The sequence below is a fragment of the Calonectris borealis genome, chromosome 38 (genome assembly GCF_964195595.1).
Source record: "Calonectris borealis chromosome 38, bCalBor7.hap1.2, whole genome shotgun sequence".
NCBI lineage: Eukaryota > Metazoa > Chordata > Aves > Procellariiformes > Procellariidae > Calonectris > Calonectris borealis.
This window is the reverse complement of record NC_134349.1, coordinates 356,743-373,955: the sequence shown is the minus strand read 5'-3', so window position 1 is coordinate 373,955 and position 17,213 is coordinate 356,743. Positions and strand designations below refer to the sequence as shown.

The following is a 17,213-nucleotide window of genomic DNA, read 5'->3' as shown; positions in this document are numbered from 1 at the left end:
TCCCGGAGACGCAGAGACGGGGAAGCTCCGCCCACGCGCTTTATTGGCCGCGCGGGAGGGAGAAGGCGTGGTCAGCGGCGCGGGGGGCGTGCCCTGAGCGGCGCCTCGCGCGCCAGCAGGCGGCGCAGGCGCAGTCCGTACTCCTCCTCGCTCTCGGCGGCGGCGCGGGGCGGCCTCCCGGCCGGCAGGTGGCGCTCGGCGGCGGCCGCCAGCTCGGGCGGGGAGTAGAGCAGCGCCGGGTCCAGGCCGTGCTCGTTGATCAGGCGCACCAGGTACTCGGTGTAGTGCCCCCTGCCGGCCCGGGGGTCAGCCCGGCCGCCCGCTACGCCCCCACGGGCGCCCCCAGGTGCCCCATGGGGACCCCCCAAGCGCCCCATAGCGACCCCCAGGTGCCCCATAGGGGCCCCAAATACCCCATCGGGACCCATAAGTGACCCCCAAGCGCCCCATTGGGGCCACAAATGCCCCCCCAGCGACCCCTAAGTGCCCGCTGGGGACCCCCAAATACCCCACAAGGACCCCAGGTGCCCCATAGCGACCCCCAAGTGCCCCCAGGGACCCCCAAACACCCCCTAGGGACCCCCAAGTGCCCCACTGGGACCCCAATTACCCCATTGCAGTCACAAATGTCCCCCCCCGGGTTCCCCAAGTGCCCCACAGGAGCCCCGAATACCCCCTAGGGACCCCCAAGTGCCCCCTGGGGACCCCCCAAACGCCCCCCAGGGACCCCTCAGCGCCCCCGGCCCCCCTCACCGGCAGAGCCCCGCGTGCCCCGGGGGGGTCTCCCTGCCGCAGGGCTCGTCCCGCAGCCCGGCCGGCGTCTCCTTCTGCTCCAGCACCCCGCAGCCCCCTGCGCCCACAGCCTCAGTGCCCGCCCCACGGCCGGCCGTGGGGCTGCCCCACACTTGGGGGGCGCGGGGGGGTGGGGGAAGGGGGGGGTCCCCACCTCCGGGTACGGGTCGGGCTTCGGCCGGCGGCTCCGTGTCGAAGGGCACCCCCCCTTCCTGGGGGCGGGGGGTCAGGGAGCCCCGTGACCCACAAGTGCCCCATAGAGACCCACAAGTGCCCCTCAGCTGACCCACAGCAACCCACATGTGCCCCATAGAGACCCACAAGTGCCCCTTGGCTGCCCCACAGTGACCCACAAGTGACCCCCAGCTGGCCCACAAGTGACCCATAAAGCCCCACAAGTGCCCCCCAGCTGCCCCACAGCGACCCACAAGTGACCCTCAGCGACCCACAAGTGACCCAGAGACCCATAGCAATCCACAAGTGCCCATTGGCTGCCCCACAGCAACCCACAAGTGCCCCATAGAGACCCACAAGTGCCCCTCAGCTGACCCACAGCGACCCACATGTGCCCCATAGAGACCCACAAGTGCCCCTTGGCTGCCCCACAGTGACCCTCAGCGACCCACAAGTGACCCAGAGACCCATAGCAATCCACAAGTGCCCATTGGCTGCCCCACAGCGACCCACAAGTGACCCATAGAGACCCACAAGTGCCCCCCAGCTGCCCCACAGCGACCCACAAGTGACCCATAGAGACCCACAAGTGCCCCCCAGCTGCCCCACAGCGACCCACAAGTGCCCCATAGAGACCCACAGCCACCCCCAACCACCCCGCTGCCCCCCCCACTCCCACCCAAACGGCCCTCCCTGCCCCACAGCTGCCCCACAGCCCCCCCCACGCACCCGGAGGAGGCGCTGGAGCCGGGGGGGCTCCCAGTCCCGCAGGTAGAAGAGGCAGTCGCGGGGGTGGTGGCCGTGCAGGGACCCCCGCAGGGGGCAGCCCCGCTCGGGGCAGCGCTGGGCACCCACGGTGAGCCCCCGCCCCACGGAGACCCCCGGGGAGACCCCCCCGCCCCATAGGGACCCCCATCACCCCATAGGGACCCCCCTGCCCCACAGAGACCCCCAAGTGAGACCCCCCGCCCCATAGGGACCCCCATCAGGGACCCTCCCCACCCCATAAAGACCCCACACAGCTCCCCCTGCCCCACAGAGACCCCCCCTCAGGGAGACCCCCCGCCCCATAGGGACCCCCACAGAGACTCCCTTGCCCCATAGGGACCCCCCCCGCCCCATAGAGACCCCCCCCAGGGACCCTCCCAGCTCACAGAGTCCCCCACAGAGATCCCCCCCCACTGCCCCACAGAAACCCCCAGGGAGAGCCCCCACCCCATAGGGACCCCCACAGAGATCCCCCCCCCACCCCATAGAGACCCCCCCCTGCCCCACAGGACCCCCACAGGGACCCCCATCACCCCATAGGGACCCCCCTGCCCCACAGAGACCCCCCCTCAGGGAGACCCCCCCGCCCCATAGGGACCCCCACAGAGACTCGCTTGCCCCATAGGGACCCCCCCCCGCCCCATAGAGACCCCTATAGGGACCCTCCCAGCTCACAGAGTCCCCCACAGAGACCCCCCCCACTGCCCCACAGAAACCCCCAGGGAGAGCCCCCACCCCATAGGGACCCCCACAGAGATCCCCCCCCCACCCCATAGAGACCCCCCCCTGCCCCACAGGACCCCCACAGGGACCCCCATCACCCCATAGGGACCCCCACAGGGACCCCCATCACCCCATAGGGACCCCCCTGCCCCACAGAGACCCCCCCCCCAGGGAGACCCCCCCTGCCCCATAGAGACCCCCAGGGAGACCCCCCCACCTCACAGAGACCCCCATGGGACCCCCCCCGCCCCACTCACGTCCTTGGCGTGGAAGGGGCCGTAGCAGCCGCTGCAGAAGTGGTGGCGGCACTGGGAGCACTGGAAGTGCATGCAGCCCCCCCGGGCCAGCGCGTACCACACCCCGCACTGGGGGCACGCTGTGGGGCAGAGCCGTGGGGCAGGGCCGTGGGGCAGGGCCGGCCCCACGCCCCCCTGCCGTGGGGCAGGGACCCCCCCCCCCGCGCCGTGGGGCACCCACCGATGCCGTGCTCCTGCAGGAAGGCCGCCAGCCCCACGGGCGGCGCCTGGGGGTCGCGGGCGCCCAGCAAGGCCCCGAACTCGGCGCAGGAGAGGGCGGCGTGGCGGGGGTCCCACTGCGGGGGGGGGGGCGTCACCCCACGGCCGCCCCACAGCGACCCACGGGGACCCCCGTCACCCCACAGCCACCCATGGGGACCCCCGTCACCCCATAGCAACCCACAGCTGCCCCATAGGGACCCCCACTGCCCCATAGCGGCCCACAGGGACCCCCCATTGCCCTATAGGGACCCCACAGCTGCCCCACAGAGACCCCCATCATCCCACACTGCCCCACAGCAGCCTCCAATCACCCTACAGGGACCCCCCCAGCACCCCATGGTGCCCCATAGGGACCCCCCCACACCCCACAGTGACCCCCAGAGCCCCCCACCAGCCCCTCCCTCACCCCTGGGCTGCTCTTCATCCCCCCCAGCCCCACACGTCCCAGCCCCACACGTCCCAGCCCCACACGTCCCCCAGCCCCACACGTCCCCCAGCCCCACGCGTCCCAGCCCCACACGTGTCCCAGCCCCACACGTCCCAGCCCCACACCTCCCCCAGCCCCACACGTCCCCAGCCCCACACGTCCCAGCCCCACACGTCCCCAGCCCCACACGTCCCAGCCCCACACCTCCCCCAGCCCCACACGTCCCCAGCCCCACACGTCCCCCAGCCCCACACCGGGCGCTGGCAGCGGGGGCAGAAGCTCTGCTGGCACTGGGGGCACTGGGCCGGGCCCTGCTCCGCCTCAAAGATGAACCCGAACGAGCACTGGGGGGGCGGGGGGGCAGGGTCAGCCCCACGGCGACCCCCGGAGCCCCCCCAAAGGCCCCCCCTGCCCCCCGCCCCCACCTGGATGCACCAGATGAACTTGGGGTCCCGCATCAGCTCCAGCTCCGTCAGCTTCTGGGTGAAGAGCTGGTAGGTGTCGGGGTCCAGGCACTGCCGCAGCTGGGGGGGGGGGGGGGGCGTCAGGCTGGGGGGGCCCCGGGACCCCCCAAAACCCCACAGACACCCAAAAACCCCCAGGGAACCCCCAAATCCCCCAGGCAGCCCCCCCAGGCCCCCTAAAACCCTCAGGGACCCCCCCACAGAACCCCCAAAAAACCCCAACTAAACCCCCCCAAATCCCCCACAGACCCTGCCCTAATCCCCCAGGGACCCTCAAAAACCCCACAGACCCCCCCCAAGGGCCCCCCAAAACCCCCCCATCGCCCCACAGCCCCCCCTCCTCCAAGTGGCTCAGGGCAACTGGTGGCCACCAGCCCTGCCACGAGCAGCCGGCCAGACCCCCGTGGGGCAGGGCTATGGGGCAGTGCCGTGGGGCAGCGCCGTGGGGCAGCCGTGGGGCAGCGCCGTGGGGCGGCCATGGGGCAGGGCTATGGGGCAGCGCCGTGGGGCAGCGCCGTGGGGCAGAGCTATGGGGCGGCCGTGGGGCAGCGCCGTGGGGCAGCGCCGTGGGGCGGCTATGGGGCAGGGCCGTGGGGCGGCGCCGTGGGGCGGCCGTGGGGCAGCGCCGTGGGGCAGCGCCGTGGGGCAGCGCCGTGGGGCGGCCGTGGGGCGGCCGTGGGGCCCACCTGGGCGTCGAGGGTGGAGAAGTAGCAGAGGCGCTGGGCCTCGTCGGCCAGGTCGGGGCGGGCGCAGGCGGGGCAGACCAGGTCGCGCACCGGGCGCTCCTTCACCCCGATGGTGAAGTGCAGGCGGAAGCACTCGGGGCACAGGGGGCACTCGCAGCCCGTCAGCCACTGCATCTGGGGCAGGGGGTTACTGGGGGGGCGGTAGGGGCGCTGGGAGCTACTGGGAGGGGGTTAGGGGGCACTGGGAGCTACTGGGAGGGGGTTCAGGAACACTGGGAGGGGGTTGGGGGGCACTGGGAGTTACTGGGAAGGGATTAGGGGGCACTGGGAGCTACTGGGAAGGGGTTCAGGAACACTGGGAGGGGGTTGGGGGGCACTGGGAGCTACTGGGAGGGGGTTCAGGAACACTGGGAGGGGGTTGGGGGGCACTGGGAGCTACTGGGAGGGGGTTCAGGAACACTGGGAGGAGGTTGGGGGGCACTGGGAGTTACTGGGAGGGGGTTAGGGGGCACTGGGAGATACTGGGAGGGGGTTCAGGAACACTGGGAGGGGGTTAGGGGGCACTGGGAGCTACTGGCAGGGGGTTCAGGAACACTGGGAGGGGGTTGGGGGGCACTGGGAGCTACTGGGAAGGGATTAGGGGTCACTGGGAGCTACTGGGAGGGGGTTAGGGGTCACTGGGAGCTACTGGGAGGGGGTTAGGGGTCACTGGGAGCTACTGGGAGGGGGTTCAGGAACACTGGGAGGCACTGGGAAGAGGTTCAGGGTTACTAGGAGGGCCTTTAGCCTTACTGGGAGTTAGTGGGAAGGGGTTTAGGATCACTGGGAGGAGCTTTAGCGTTACCGTGAAGAGGTTTAGGGTTACTGAGAGTTACTGGGAGGGGGTTAGGGGGCGCTGGGAGTTACTGGGAAGGGGTTCAGGAACACTGGGAGGGGGTTAGGGGCCCTGGAAGGGGGTTTAGGGCTACTGGGAGGGGATTTAGGGGCACCAGGAGTTACTGGGAAGGTCCTCGGGGTCACAGGGACTAACCGGGAAGGGCTTCAGAGTTACTGGGAGTTACTGGGAAGGGCCTCAGGGTCACTGGAAGTTACTGGGAGGGGGTTCAAGGTTACTGGGAGGTACTGGAAAGAACTTTAGGCTTACTAGGGAGACCTTTAGGGTTACTGTGAAGAGATTTAGGGTTACTGGGAGCTACTGGGAGGGGGTTCGGGAACACTGGGAGGGGTCAGGGTTACTGGGGGGGGATTTAGGGGCACCAGGAGTTACTGGGAAGGGCCTCGGGGTCACAGGGAGTAACCGGGAAGGGCTTCAGAGTTACTGGGAGTTACTGGGAAGGGCCTCAGGGTCACTGGGAGTTACTGGGAGGGGGTTCAAGGTTGCTGGGAGGTACTGGAAAGAGCTTTAGGCTTACTAGGGAGACCTTTAGGGTTACTGTGAAGAGATTTAGGGTTACTGGGAGTTACTGGGAGGGGGTTCGGGAACACTGGGAGGGGTCAGGGTTACTGGGGGGGTCAGGGCCACTGGGGGTCCCGGCGGGGCGCGGTACCTGGTGGCGGGGCAGCCCCCAGCCGCAGACGGCGCACTCGCAGCGCAGGAGGCGGCGCAGGACGGCGCGGTCGGGGCAGCGCCCCACGGCCTCCACCAGCTCCCCCAGCCCCCGCGGGGCCCGGCCCAGCCCCAGCTCCCGGCCCAGCGTGGCCACCAGCTGCGCCCGGCCCCAGCTGGCCAGGCCCAGGGTGGCCAGCGCCCGCCGCACCAGCGCCTGCGGCCGGCCAGCGCTCGGTGCCGGGGCCAGCACGCCCGGCGCCCCCGAGCCCCCCCCCGGTAGCTCCCAGTAACCCCAAACCCCTTCCCAGTAACCCCAAACCCCCTCCCAGTGCCCCTGAGCCCCCTCCCAGTAGCTCCCAGTAACCCTAAACCCCCTCCCAGTGCCCCTGAGCCCCCTCCCAGTAGCTCCCAGTAACCCCAAACCCCCTCCCAGTGCCCCTGAGCCCCCTCCCAGTAGCTCCCAGTAACCCCAAACCCCTTCCCAGTAACCCTAAACCCCCTCCCAGTGCCCCTGAGCCCCCTTCCAGTAGCTCCCAGTAACCCTAAACCCCCTCATAGTAATCCTAAAGCCCCGCCCAGTGCCCCCGAGCCCCCTTCCAGTAGCTCCCAGTAACCCCAACCCCCCTCCCGGTAGCTCCCAGTAACCCCAACCCCCCTCCCGGTAGCTCCCAGTAACCCCAAACCCCCTCCCAGTGCCCGAGCCCCCTCCCAGTAGCTCCCAGTAACCCTAAACCCCCTCATAGTAATCCTAAAGCCCCACCCGGTGCCCCTGAGCCCCTTCCCAGTAGCTCCCAGTAACCCCAACCCCCCTCCCGGTAGCTCCCAGTAACCCCAACCCCCCTCCCGGTAGCTCCCAGTAACCCCAAACCCCCTCACAGTAACCCCAAACCCCCTCCCAGTGCCCCCGAGCCCCCTCCCAGTAGCTCCCAGTAACCCCAACCCCCCTCCCGGTAGCTCCCAGTAACCCCAAACCCCCTCCCAGTGCCCCTGAGCCCCCTTCCAGTAGCTCCCAGTAACCCAAACCCCCTCCCAGTGCCCCTGACCCCCCTCCCAGTAGCTCCCGGTCCCCCTAAACCCCCTCCCAGTGCCCCTGAACCCCCTCCCAGCGACCCTGAACCCCCTCCCAGTGCCCCCAACCCCCTCCCAGCGACCCTGAACCCCCTCCCAGTGCCCCCAACCCCCTCCCAGTACCTCCCAGTGCCCCCGCCCCCCCCCCAGTGCCCCAGCGCGGCACCTGCTGGTCGGGGCAGTCGAAGTCGAGGGGGGGCTGCCGGGGCTCCCAGAGGCGCCGCAGGAAGGGCTGCAGGCGCCGGCGCTGCAGGTCCCCCAGCGCCCCCCAGACGTCCCCCCCGTTCTGGTAGAGGGCGGCGCCCGCCTCCCCCCGCTCCCCGAAGCCCAGCGCCGCCAGCGCCCGCAGCTGCGCCCCCGGAGCGCCCAGTCACCCCAGTGCGCACCAGTATGGGGCGCGCCCCCCCCCCGGAACAGCCGGACTGCTGCCGGGGGGGCCGGCCACGCCCCCCGCCACGCCCCCAACCCGCTATCCACGGCCCCAAGCCTCTAACCACGCCCCCAGCCCCATAGCCACGCCCACCGCCCTTAGCCATACCCGCTATTCACCGTGCCAGCCCTCTAACCACGCCCCCAGCCCTTTAGCCACGCCCTCAACCCGCTATCCACGGCCCCAAGCCTCTAACCACGCCCCCAGCCCTTTAGCCACGCCCTCAATCCGCTAGCCACAACCCCTAGCCACGCCCCCCCCCGCGGCCAGCACAAGGAAAAAAGCACAAGGGGAGCCCCGCCCACTGCGCCGTGGCTCCACCCCCCGTGCGCCTAAGCCCCGCCTCCCAGCGAGCACCCAGGTGGGTGAGGAGAGAGAGCAATGGGGAGCCCCGCCCCCAAGCCCATGGCCACACCCCCTCATCCCAAGCCCCGCCCACACACCAAGCCACACCCCCTCAGTACCAGCAAGCAGCCCCGCCTCCCTACAGGTCACACCATAGCCCCGCCCCTCACCCCATGGCCACACCCCCTCACCCCAAGCTCCGCCCACACACCAAGCCACACCCCCTCAGTACCAGCAAGCAGCCCCGCCTCCCTACAGGTCACACCATAGCCCCGCCCCTCACCCCATGGCCACACCCCCTCACCCCAAGCTCCGCCCACACACCAAGCCACACCCCCGAGTACCAGCAAGCAGCCCCGCCTCCCTGCAGGGCACCACAGGGGGACCCACCCGCAGCCCCGCCCCTCAGCCCATGGCCACACCCCCTCATCCCAAGCCCCACCCCCACACCGAGCCCCGCCCCCCGACTACCAGCAAGCAGCCCCGCCTCCCTGCAGGGGACCACAGGGGGCCCCCCTGCAGCCCCCAGCCCCGCCCGCAGCCCCACCCCTCCAGGCCCCGCCCCCCGGCCCCGCCTACCTGGCTGCGGCGGGCGCCCAGGCAGGCCTCCAGGGCACGCTGGGGGTGGGCGTGGGCGCGGGCCCAGGCGCGGGCGGCCTCGCGCAGGGACAGGGCCCCCAGCGGCCCCCCCGGCTCGGCCGCCCCCCGCCGCCCCGCGGCCCCCGCCAGCGCCCCCAGCGCCGCCCCCAGCCCCGCCCGCGCCCGCCCCACCGCCGCCCCCGCCGGGCCCCCCAGCGCCGCCGCCCCCGCCACCACCGCCTCCGCCGGCACCCCCTGCGCCTCCGCTGCCTGCGCCGGGGGGCGGGGGCTCACTGGGGACCCCCCACACCCCCGGGGACCCCCCCAGCTCCTGGGGCCACCCCTGGGGACCCCCCGGCCCCTTGGGGACCCCCCCCAGCCCCCTTGGGGACACCTTGGGGACCCCCCACACCCCTGGGGACCCCCCCAGCCCCTCAGGGACACCCTGGGGACCCCTCACACCCCTGGGGACACCCCCAGCCCCTTGCGGACCCCCCCAGCCCCTCAGGGACACCCTGGGGACCCCCCACACCCCTGGGGACACCCCCAGCCCCTTGGGGACCCCCCCCAGCCCCCTTGGGGACACCCTGAGAACCCCCTAAACCCCAAGGACCCTCCTGGAGACCCCCAAGGGCCACCCACCCCCCTGGGGACACCCCTGGGGACACCCCTAAGCCCCAAGGACCCTCCTGGAGACCCCCAAGACCCCCCACCCCCCTGGGGCCACCACCGGGGACCCCCCCCAGCCCCTCAGGGACACCCTAGGGATCCCCCACACCCCCAGGGACCCCCCCCAGCCCCTCAGGGACATCCTAGGGACCCCCCCAGCCCCCTTGGGGACACCTTGGGGACCCCCCACACCCCTGGGGACCCCCCCAGCCCCTCAGGGACACCCTGGGGACCCCCCACACCCCTGGGGACACCCCCAGCCCCTTGGGGACCCCCCACAGCCCCCTTGGGGACACCCTGAGAACCCCCCTAAACCTCAAGGACCCTCCTGGAGACCCCCAAGACCCCCCACCCCCCTGGGGCCACCCCCGGGGACCCCCCACTCCCCGGGGCTCACCCTGACGAGGGCGACGAGGCGGCGCCCCTCCTCCCGCAGCCGCTCCTGCCGCCGCCGCTCGGCCTCCTGGGCGGGGGTGGGGGGGGGCTCCCCCGGGCGCCCGGCTCCCCCCGACGTCAGCGTCGCCGTCGCGCCGGGGCGGGGGCCGGCGGGGGGGGGCGGGGCGGCCCCCCCGGTGCGGTGACAAACCTCGCACACCCGCCCCGGGGCCGCGTTCCAGAAGGTGCAGTGGGGGCACTGCCAGCCCTGCGCGGGGGTCAGCGCCGGGGCCCAGGGACCCCTAGTGCCCCCCCAGACCCCCGGGGGGCCCCCCCCAGACCCCCGGGGTCCCCCCCCCGACCCCCAGGGTGCCCCCCAGACCCCTTGGGTGCCCCCCCAACTGCCTGGGGGCCCCCCCCAGACCCCCTGGGTTCCCCCCCCCGACCCCCGGGTGCCCCCCAGACCCTTTGGGTGCCCCCCCAGACCCCCTGGGTTCCCCCCCCGACCCCCTGGGTTCCCCCCCCCCGACCCCCTGGGTGACCCCCAGACCCCCTGGGGGCCCCTCCCAAGCCCTTGGGTGCCCCCCCAACTCCCTGGGGGCCCCCCCCAGACCCCCTGGGTTCCCCCCCCGACCCCTGGGTGCCCCCCAGACCCCTTGGGTGCCCCCCAGACTCCCTGGGTGCCCCCCCCGACCCCCTGGGTTCCCCCCCCCGACCCCTGGGTGCCCCCCAGACCCCTTGGGTGCCCCCCAGACCCCCTGGGGGCCCCCTCCAACCCCTGGGGCCCCCCCCAGACCCCTGGGTGCCTCCCAGACCCCTTGGGTGCCCCCCAGACTCCCTGGGTGCCCCCCCCCACCCCCTGGGTTCCCCCCCCCGACCCCTGGGTGACCCCCCAGACCCCCTGGGGGCCCCTCCCAAGCCCTTGGGTGCCCTCCCAACTCCCTGGGGGCCCCCCCCAGACCCCCGGGGTCCCCCCCCCGACCCCTGGGTGCCCCCCAGACCCCTTGGGTGCCCCCCAGACTCCCTGGGTGCCCCCCCCGACCCCCTGGGTTCCCCCCCCTGACCCCTGGGTGCTCCCCAGACCCCTTGGGTGCCCCCCCAGACTCCCTGGGTGCCCCCCCCGACCCCCTGGGTTCCCCCCCCGACCCCTGGGTGACCCCCAGACCCCCTGGGTGCCCCCCCCGACCCCCGGGTGCCCCCCCGGACGCCCCCGCACTGACCTGGGGGGTGGGGGGGGGCCGGCGGGCGAGGCGGGGGCGCTCGCAGACCCCGCAGAGGACGCTGGGGCCGGGGTTGAGGAAGGTGCAGGAGGCGCAGGCCCAGCCCCCCCCCTCGCCCCCGCCAGGGGGCTGCCCCATAGCGCTGGGGGGCTGCCCCATGGAGCCGGGGGGCTGCCCCATAGCGCTGGGGGGCTGCCCCATGGAGCCGGGGGGCTGCCCCATAGCGCTGGGGGGCTGCCCCATGGAGCTGGGGGGCTGCCCCATGGAGCTGGGGGGCTGCCCCATGGAGCCGGGGGGCTGGCAGGTCCCATACGACCTGGGGGGGCAGAAGAGAGTGAGAGCCCCTATAGGTGCCCATAACCCCCCCGGGAACCCCTATGGGGGGGTGTGGGGGGGGCACGGGGCTGCTATAGGGGATTTGGGGAGGGCACGGGGGTCCCAAAGGGCTGGGGGGGGGGCAGGATGAGAGTCCTGTGAGGCCATAGGGGATTTTGGGGGGCCTGTAGGGGATTTGGGGGGGCTTACAAGCAATTGTCAGGACCTATAGCTGATTTTGAGAGCCCTATAGGCAATCGTGGCGGGCCTATACGCGATTTTGGGGGCCTATAGGTGATTTTCTGAGGTCTACAAAGGATTTTGAGACGCCTACAGGGCCTTTGGGGCAACCTATAGGGGATTTTGAGGGGCCTGTATGTGATTTTGAGGGGCCCATACGTGATTTTGGGGACCGACAGGCAATTGCAGCGGGTCTATAGCCAATTACGCAGGACCTATAGCTGTTTTTAGGTGACCTATAGATGATTTCGGGAGCTATATAGACAATTGTGAGAGACCTACAAAAAATTTGGGGGCACCTATAGGATATTTCCATGACATATGAAACCTTTCACAAGACCTATACGTGAGTTTGCGGCACTTACAGACCACTTTGGGGACCTACAAGCAATTTCGAAGGACCTATAGACAATTTGGGGGTCTATAGAAAATTTTCAGGTGCCTATAGACCATTTGGGGGGGCCTACAGGCAATCGGGGGGACCTAGAGACAATTTTAAGGGACCTATAGGCGATTTGGGGGGGCCTACGAGCAACTGTACAAGAGCCTATAGGGCATTTTGGGGGCCTATAGGAGATTTTGCGAGGCCTGTAAGAAATTTAGGAGCCCTATAGAGGCTTTGGGGGGGGCTATAGGGAACACCTGGGGCTGCAGGAGCTCCCACGGAGCCATAGGGGAGGTTTCGGGGTGCTATAGGGGACGTTGCGGGTGCCATACGTTACCTGGGATCCCCCGGCGGGGGGGCGCAGTCGGGGCGGGGCCGGCTGGGGGGGGTCCCACCTGGGGGGGGGCAGGACCCTCAGCGCCTACGCGGCCCCTATAGACCCCAGGAACCCCCCGCGCCCTGGGCCAGACCCTATAGGCACCCCCGAACCCCACCGAGGCTCCCCCGCCCCTATACAGGCTCTACGGCTCCTATAGGAGCATCTCGCAGCTCCCGGGGAGCCCCCCAGACCCCGTATAGCCCCTATAGAGCCACACACGGACCCTCCAGAGCCAGTGCTCGCCCCTATAGAGACCCTATAGCCCCACAAAGCCACCGCCCAGCCCCTATAGAGCCTCTCAGGCCCCACACAGAACCCATAACCCCTATAGAGCCACTAAAGCACTTACAGAGCCTTGCATTCCTCTATATGACCCCCGCTCACCCCCTATAGGCCACGCCCCACCCCCTATAGAGCCCCCCCAGGCCCCACAGAGAGCCCATAACCCCTATAGAGTCCCCCACGCCCCTATAGAGTCTCACCCCACCCTATATAAAAGCCCCACAGACACCCCATAACCCCTATAGAACCCCACCCACCCCCTATACAAACCCCATAGCCCCTATAGAGCCCCACCCACCCCCTATAGAGTGCTCCTCACCCACTATAGAACCTCCATAGACCCTATACAGCCCCCCCCACCCCCTATAGAGCCCCCCCGGCCGCTACAGAGCTCCTACAGGCCCCATAGAACCCCTATAGACCCTATACAGCCCCCATACACCCTATAGACCCCCTATAGCCCCCATACCTGTGGCCCCGTCCTCATCCGTTATGGGCAGCGAGTCGGGCACCAGCAGCCCCTGGGAGGGGAGGAGAGGAGCCCCGCCCAGTTCACACCAGTATGGACCAGTGCCCCCCCCCAGCACATCGCTGCGCACCCCCAGTATGGCCCAGCGCCCCGCCCATCCCTCCCAGTGCATCCCAACCGCCCCCCAGTCCCTCCCAGTACAGCCGCGTGCTCCTACCAGTGCCCCCAGTCCCTCCCAGTACAGCTGCGTGCTCCTCCCAGCGCCCCCAGTCCCTCCCAGTATAGCCGTGTGTTCCTCCCAGCGCCCCCCAGTCCCTCCCAGTACAGCCGCGTGCTCCTCCCAGTGCCCCCAGTCCCTCCCAGTACAGCCGCGTGCTCCTCCCAGCGCCCCCAGTCCCTCCCAGTATAGCCGTGTGCTCCTCCCAGCGCCCCCAGTCCCTCCCAATATAGCCGTGTGCTCCTCCCAGCGCCCCCAGTCCCTCCCAGTACGGCCATGTGCTCCTCCCAGCGCCCCCAGTCCCTCCCAGTACGGCCATGTGCTCCTCCCAGCGCCCCCAGTCCCTTCCAGTATAGCCGTGTGCTCCTCACAGCGCCCCCAGTCCCTCCCAGTATAGCCGTGTGCTCCTCCCAGCGCCCCCAGTCCCTCCCAGTATGGCCGTGTGCTCCTCCCAGCGCCCCCAGTCCCTCCCAGTACAGCCATGTGCTCCTCCCAGCGCCCCCAGTCCCTCCCAGTACAGCCGTGTGCTCCTCCCAGTCCCTCCCAGTGCCCCCAGTCCCCGCTCACCTCGGCCCCCCCTGCCAGGATGTCGGTGAAGAACTGGGGGTTCGGGTGCTGGTTCTGCGGGGGGAGAGTCAGAGCCCGCCCAGTGCCCCCCAGTATGGCCCAGTGCCCCCAGCATGTCCCAGTGCCCCCCAGTATGGCCCAGGGACCCTCGCAGTGCCCCCAGTATGGCCTAGTGCCCCTCCCAGTGCCCCCAGCATAGCCCAGTGCCCCCCAGTATGCCCCAGTGCCCCTCACAGTACATCCCAGTGCCCCCCACTATGCCCCAGTGCCCCTCCCAGTGCCCCCAGCATAGCCCAGTGCCCCCCAGTATGCCCCAGTGCCCCTCACAGTACATCCCAGTGCCCCCCACTATGCCCCAGTGCCCCTCCCAGTGCCCCCAGTATGTCCCAGTGCCCATCGCAGTGCCCCCCGCATGTCCCAGTGCCCCTCCCAGTGCCCCCAGCATAGCCCAGTGCCCCCCAGTATGCCCCAGTGCCCCTCCCAGGGCCCCCAGTCTCCCCAGTGCCCCCAGTCCCCGCGCTCACGGCCAGCAGCAGGTCCAGCTCGGCGCGCAGCAGCAGGACGTCGGCGGTGACGGCGGCCACGCGGGGGCCGTGGGGAGCCCCCGCCCCCGGGGGGAAGCTCAGCCCCTCCCCCGTCTCCTCCGTGTACCCCAACAGCCGCAGCACCCCCCGGCCCCCCTGCGGGGGGGGAGCCTCAGAGGGGGGCTCGGGGGCCCGGGGGGGGCGGGGTCCTATGGGGGGGGCGGGGGGCTGCCCAGGGGGTACTGGGGGCCTGTGGTGGGATATTGGGGTCCTATGGGGGGGGCAGGGTCCTGTGGTGGGGTACTGGGGGGATATGGGGGGTACTGGGCTGCTATAGGAGAGCACTGGGGTGATACGGGGGGTACTGGAGTCCTATTGGGGGGATATGGGGGGTACTGGGGTCCTCTAGGGGGGTATTGAGGGCATATGGGGGGTACTGGGGTTTTACTGGGGGGATATGGGGGGTACTGGGGTCCTATTGGGGGATATTGGAGGGATATGGGGGGTACTGGGGTCCTATAAGGGCGTATTGAGGGGATATGGGGGGTACTGGGGTCCTATTGGGGGATATTGGGGTGATATGGGGGGTACTGGGGTCCTATAAGGGGGTATTGGGGTGATATGGCGGGTACTGGGGTCCTACTGGGGGATATTGGAGGGATATGGGGGGTACTGGGGTCCTATAAGGGGGTATTGAGGGGATATGGGGGGTACTGGGGTCCTATAAGGGGGTATTGGGGGGATATGGGGGGTACTGGGGTCCTATAAGGGGATATTGGGGTGATATGGGGGGTACTGGGGTCCTATAAGGGGGTATTGGGGGGATATGGGGGGTACTGGGGTCCTGTGGTGGGATATTGGGGTCCTATGGGGGGGACTGGGGTCCTATAGGGGGGTATTGGGGTGATGTGGGGGGGTACTGGGGTCCTATAGGAACGTATTGGGGGGATATGGCGGGTACTGGGGGATACTGGGGTCCTATATGGGGATATTGAAGGGATATGGGGGTACTGGGGTCCTATAGGGGAGTATTGGGGGGTACTGGGCTCCTATACGGGGATATTGAGGGGATATGGGGGTACTGGGCTCCTATACGGGGATATTGAAGTGATATGGGGGTACTGGGGTCCCACAGCAGGTTATTGGGGCGGTACTGGGGTGCTACAGGGGGATATTGGGGCCCCCCAGAGAGAACTGGGCTGATCCAGGGGGGTGCTGAGGTACCCCGGGGGGCATTGGGGTGTCCTGGGGCGCCCCAGGGCGATATTGGGGTGCCCGAAGGAGCGTTACAGGGTTACACGGCAGATGTGGGGGTGCTGCGGGGCCCCCAAGGGGGTCCTGGGGTGCCCTGGGGGGATTCTGGGGTGCTCAGGGCAGATTTAGGGTGCTCCAGAGAGGGTCCTGGGGTGCCCCGGGTGCCATTAGGGTGCTCCAGAGGGGGTCCTGGGGGGATTCTGGGGTGCTCAGGGCAGATTTAGGGTGCTCCAGAGAGGGTCTTGGGGTGCCCTGGGTGCCATTAGGGTGCTCCAGAGGGGGTCCTGGGGAGATTCTGAGGTGCTCAGGGCAGATTTAGGGTGCTCTATAGGGCAACCGGGCCGCTACGGGGGCCACCCGGGGCGTCCCAGAGGCTGTCGGGCTGCCCTAGGGCGGGGTTTTGGGGGCGCCGGGGTTTCGGGGTACCTGGACGGCGCCGACGGTGCTGCGGAAGACGGGGTTGCCGAAGCGCACGGAGCGCCAGTGCCGGGGGGGCCGGGGCTGCAGCAGGTTGCGGCCGTACTTCTCCAGGATGCTCAGCGCCGTCCGCAGCTCCCCCAGCCCCTGCGGCAACCCCCCCGCCTCCTGGGGGGGGTAAGGGGGGGGTCAGGGGGCACCCCAAATCCCTGCTGCCCCCCCATATTGCACCGTTACCCCCCCAAATCACCCCACTCCTCCTCCCACCGCCCCCCCCCCCCTTATTTTGGGGTGCCCCCCCTTTCCCGTACCGGGCGCAGGTTGTCCCGCAGCAGCCGGGCCCCGTCCAGGTGCCGGCACTTAGCTGGGGGGGGCAAGGGGACCCCCAAAAGCGGGTTCAGCTCGGCCGGCGTCGCCTCCCCGGGGTCCCGGGTCAGAGCCGCTTCCAGCGCCGCCCGCAGCGCCCCGAGGCTGGATGGGGGGGCCCCCTCCGAGCCCCCCGGGGGCTGGGGTGACCCCCCGGGGTTGGGGGGGGCCCCCTTGGAGGCGTCTGGGATGTGGGGGGACACTTCAGGGTTGGGGGGGGACCCCCCTGGGTTGGGGGGGGCCCCCTTGGAGGCCTCCGGGATGTGGGGGGACCCCCCTGGGTTGGGGGGGGCCCCCTCGGAGGCCTCCGGGATGTGGGGGGACCCCTCAGGGCTGGGGGGTGACCCCCCGGGGTTGGGGGGGGCCCCCTGGGAGCCCCCCTCCGCCGACATGGGGCCGCGGGGCTCAGCCTCTTCCGCCATCGTGGCCTGAGGGGGTGGAAAAGGAGGAGAAAAAGGGGTTTCCGAGGAGGTCACCGGCTGTCAGCGGGGCAGCGGCGGCACTAACGGGGGGCTCACCCCTCGCCTGCGGTCCCCACGGGCTCCTTGCCCCACTGCCCCCCAAAACCCCCCTGAGGGGGGTCCCCGCCCCCCCCCACGGGGGTCCCTGCGAGGGGGGGGGGGGCCCTGTGCGGGGCCCCCGTCTCCCTGCGGCGGGGGGGGGTCCCTGTCAGGAAAGGATCCCCGACCGCCCCCTCCCGGGGATCCCCGTGTGAGGCGAGGGGCGCCCGGAGCGGGTTTGTGAGGGGCCGGGGGCACCAGGGAGAACTCGGGCGCCCACCGCGGGGGTCCCAGGGAGGGGAAAACCCCACCGGGGAGCCCCGGCCTACCTCAGGGGCCGGGGGCGGGGAGAGGAGGAGGCGGCGGCGGCGGCAGCGACCGCCCCGACCGGCGGCGCCTTCAAAATGGCGGCGGCGGCGGCGGCGGGGAGGAAAGCGGCTTCCCGCCCGACTGACGTCACGCCCTCCCGGCCACGCCCCCCCGCCCTCACCCGCTCTGGCGGATTGCGCCT

General features: G+C 70.5%; 1 protein-coding gene across 1 annotated transcript; it reads right to left on the bottom strand.

Annotated features, from left to right (window-relative positions):
- Nucleotides 1-26: 26 nt before the first annotated feature.
- On the bottom strand, nucleotides 27-17,152 carry RNF31 (ring finger protein 31). Its single transcript, XM_075135274.1, has 22 exons — nucleotides 17,032-17,152; nucleotides 16,148-16,630; nucleotides 15,846-16,004; nucleotides 14,166-14,321; nucleotides 13,642-13,695; nucleotides 12,858-12,909; nucleotides 12,065-12,122; nucleotides 10,788-11,103; nucleotides 9,590-9,835; nucleotides 8,733-8,793; nucleotides 8,289-8,308; nucleotides 7,336-7,518; nucleotides 6,100-6,315; nucleotides 4,553-4,726; nucleotides 3,828-3,926; nucleotides 3,657-3,746; nucleotides 2,935-3,049; nucleotides 2,715-2,833; nucleotides 1,696-1,809; nucleotides 947-1,004; nucleotides 754-850; nucleotides 27-291 (listed from the first exon to the last, which is right to left on the bottom strand). The coding sequence occupies exons 2-22, from the start codon at nucleotides 16,622-16,624 to the stop codon at nucleotides 72-74; spliced, it is 3,084 nt and encodes a 1,027-aa protein (XP_074991375.1). The 5' UTR covers nucleotides 16,625-16,630; nucleotides 17,032-17,152; the 3' UTR covers nucleotides 27-71.
- Nucleotides 17,153-17,213: the final 61 nt, after the last annotated feature.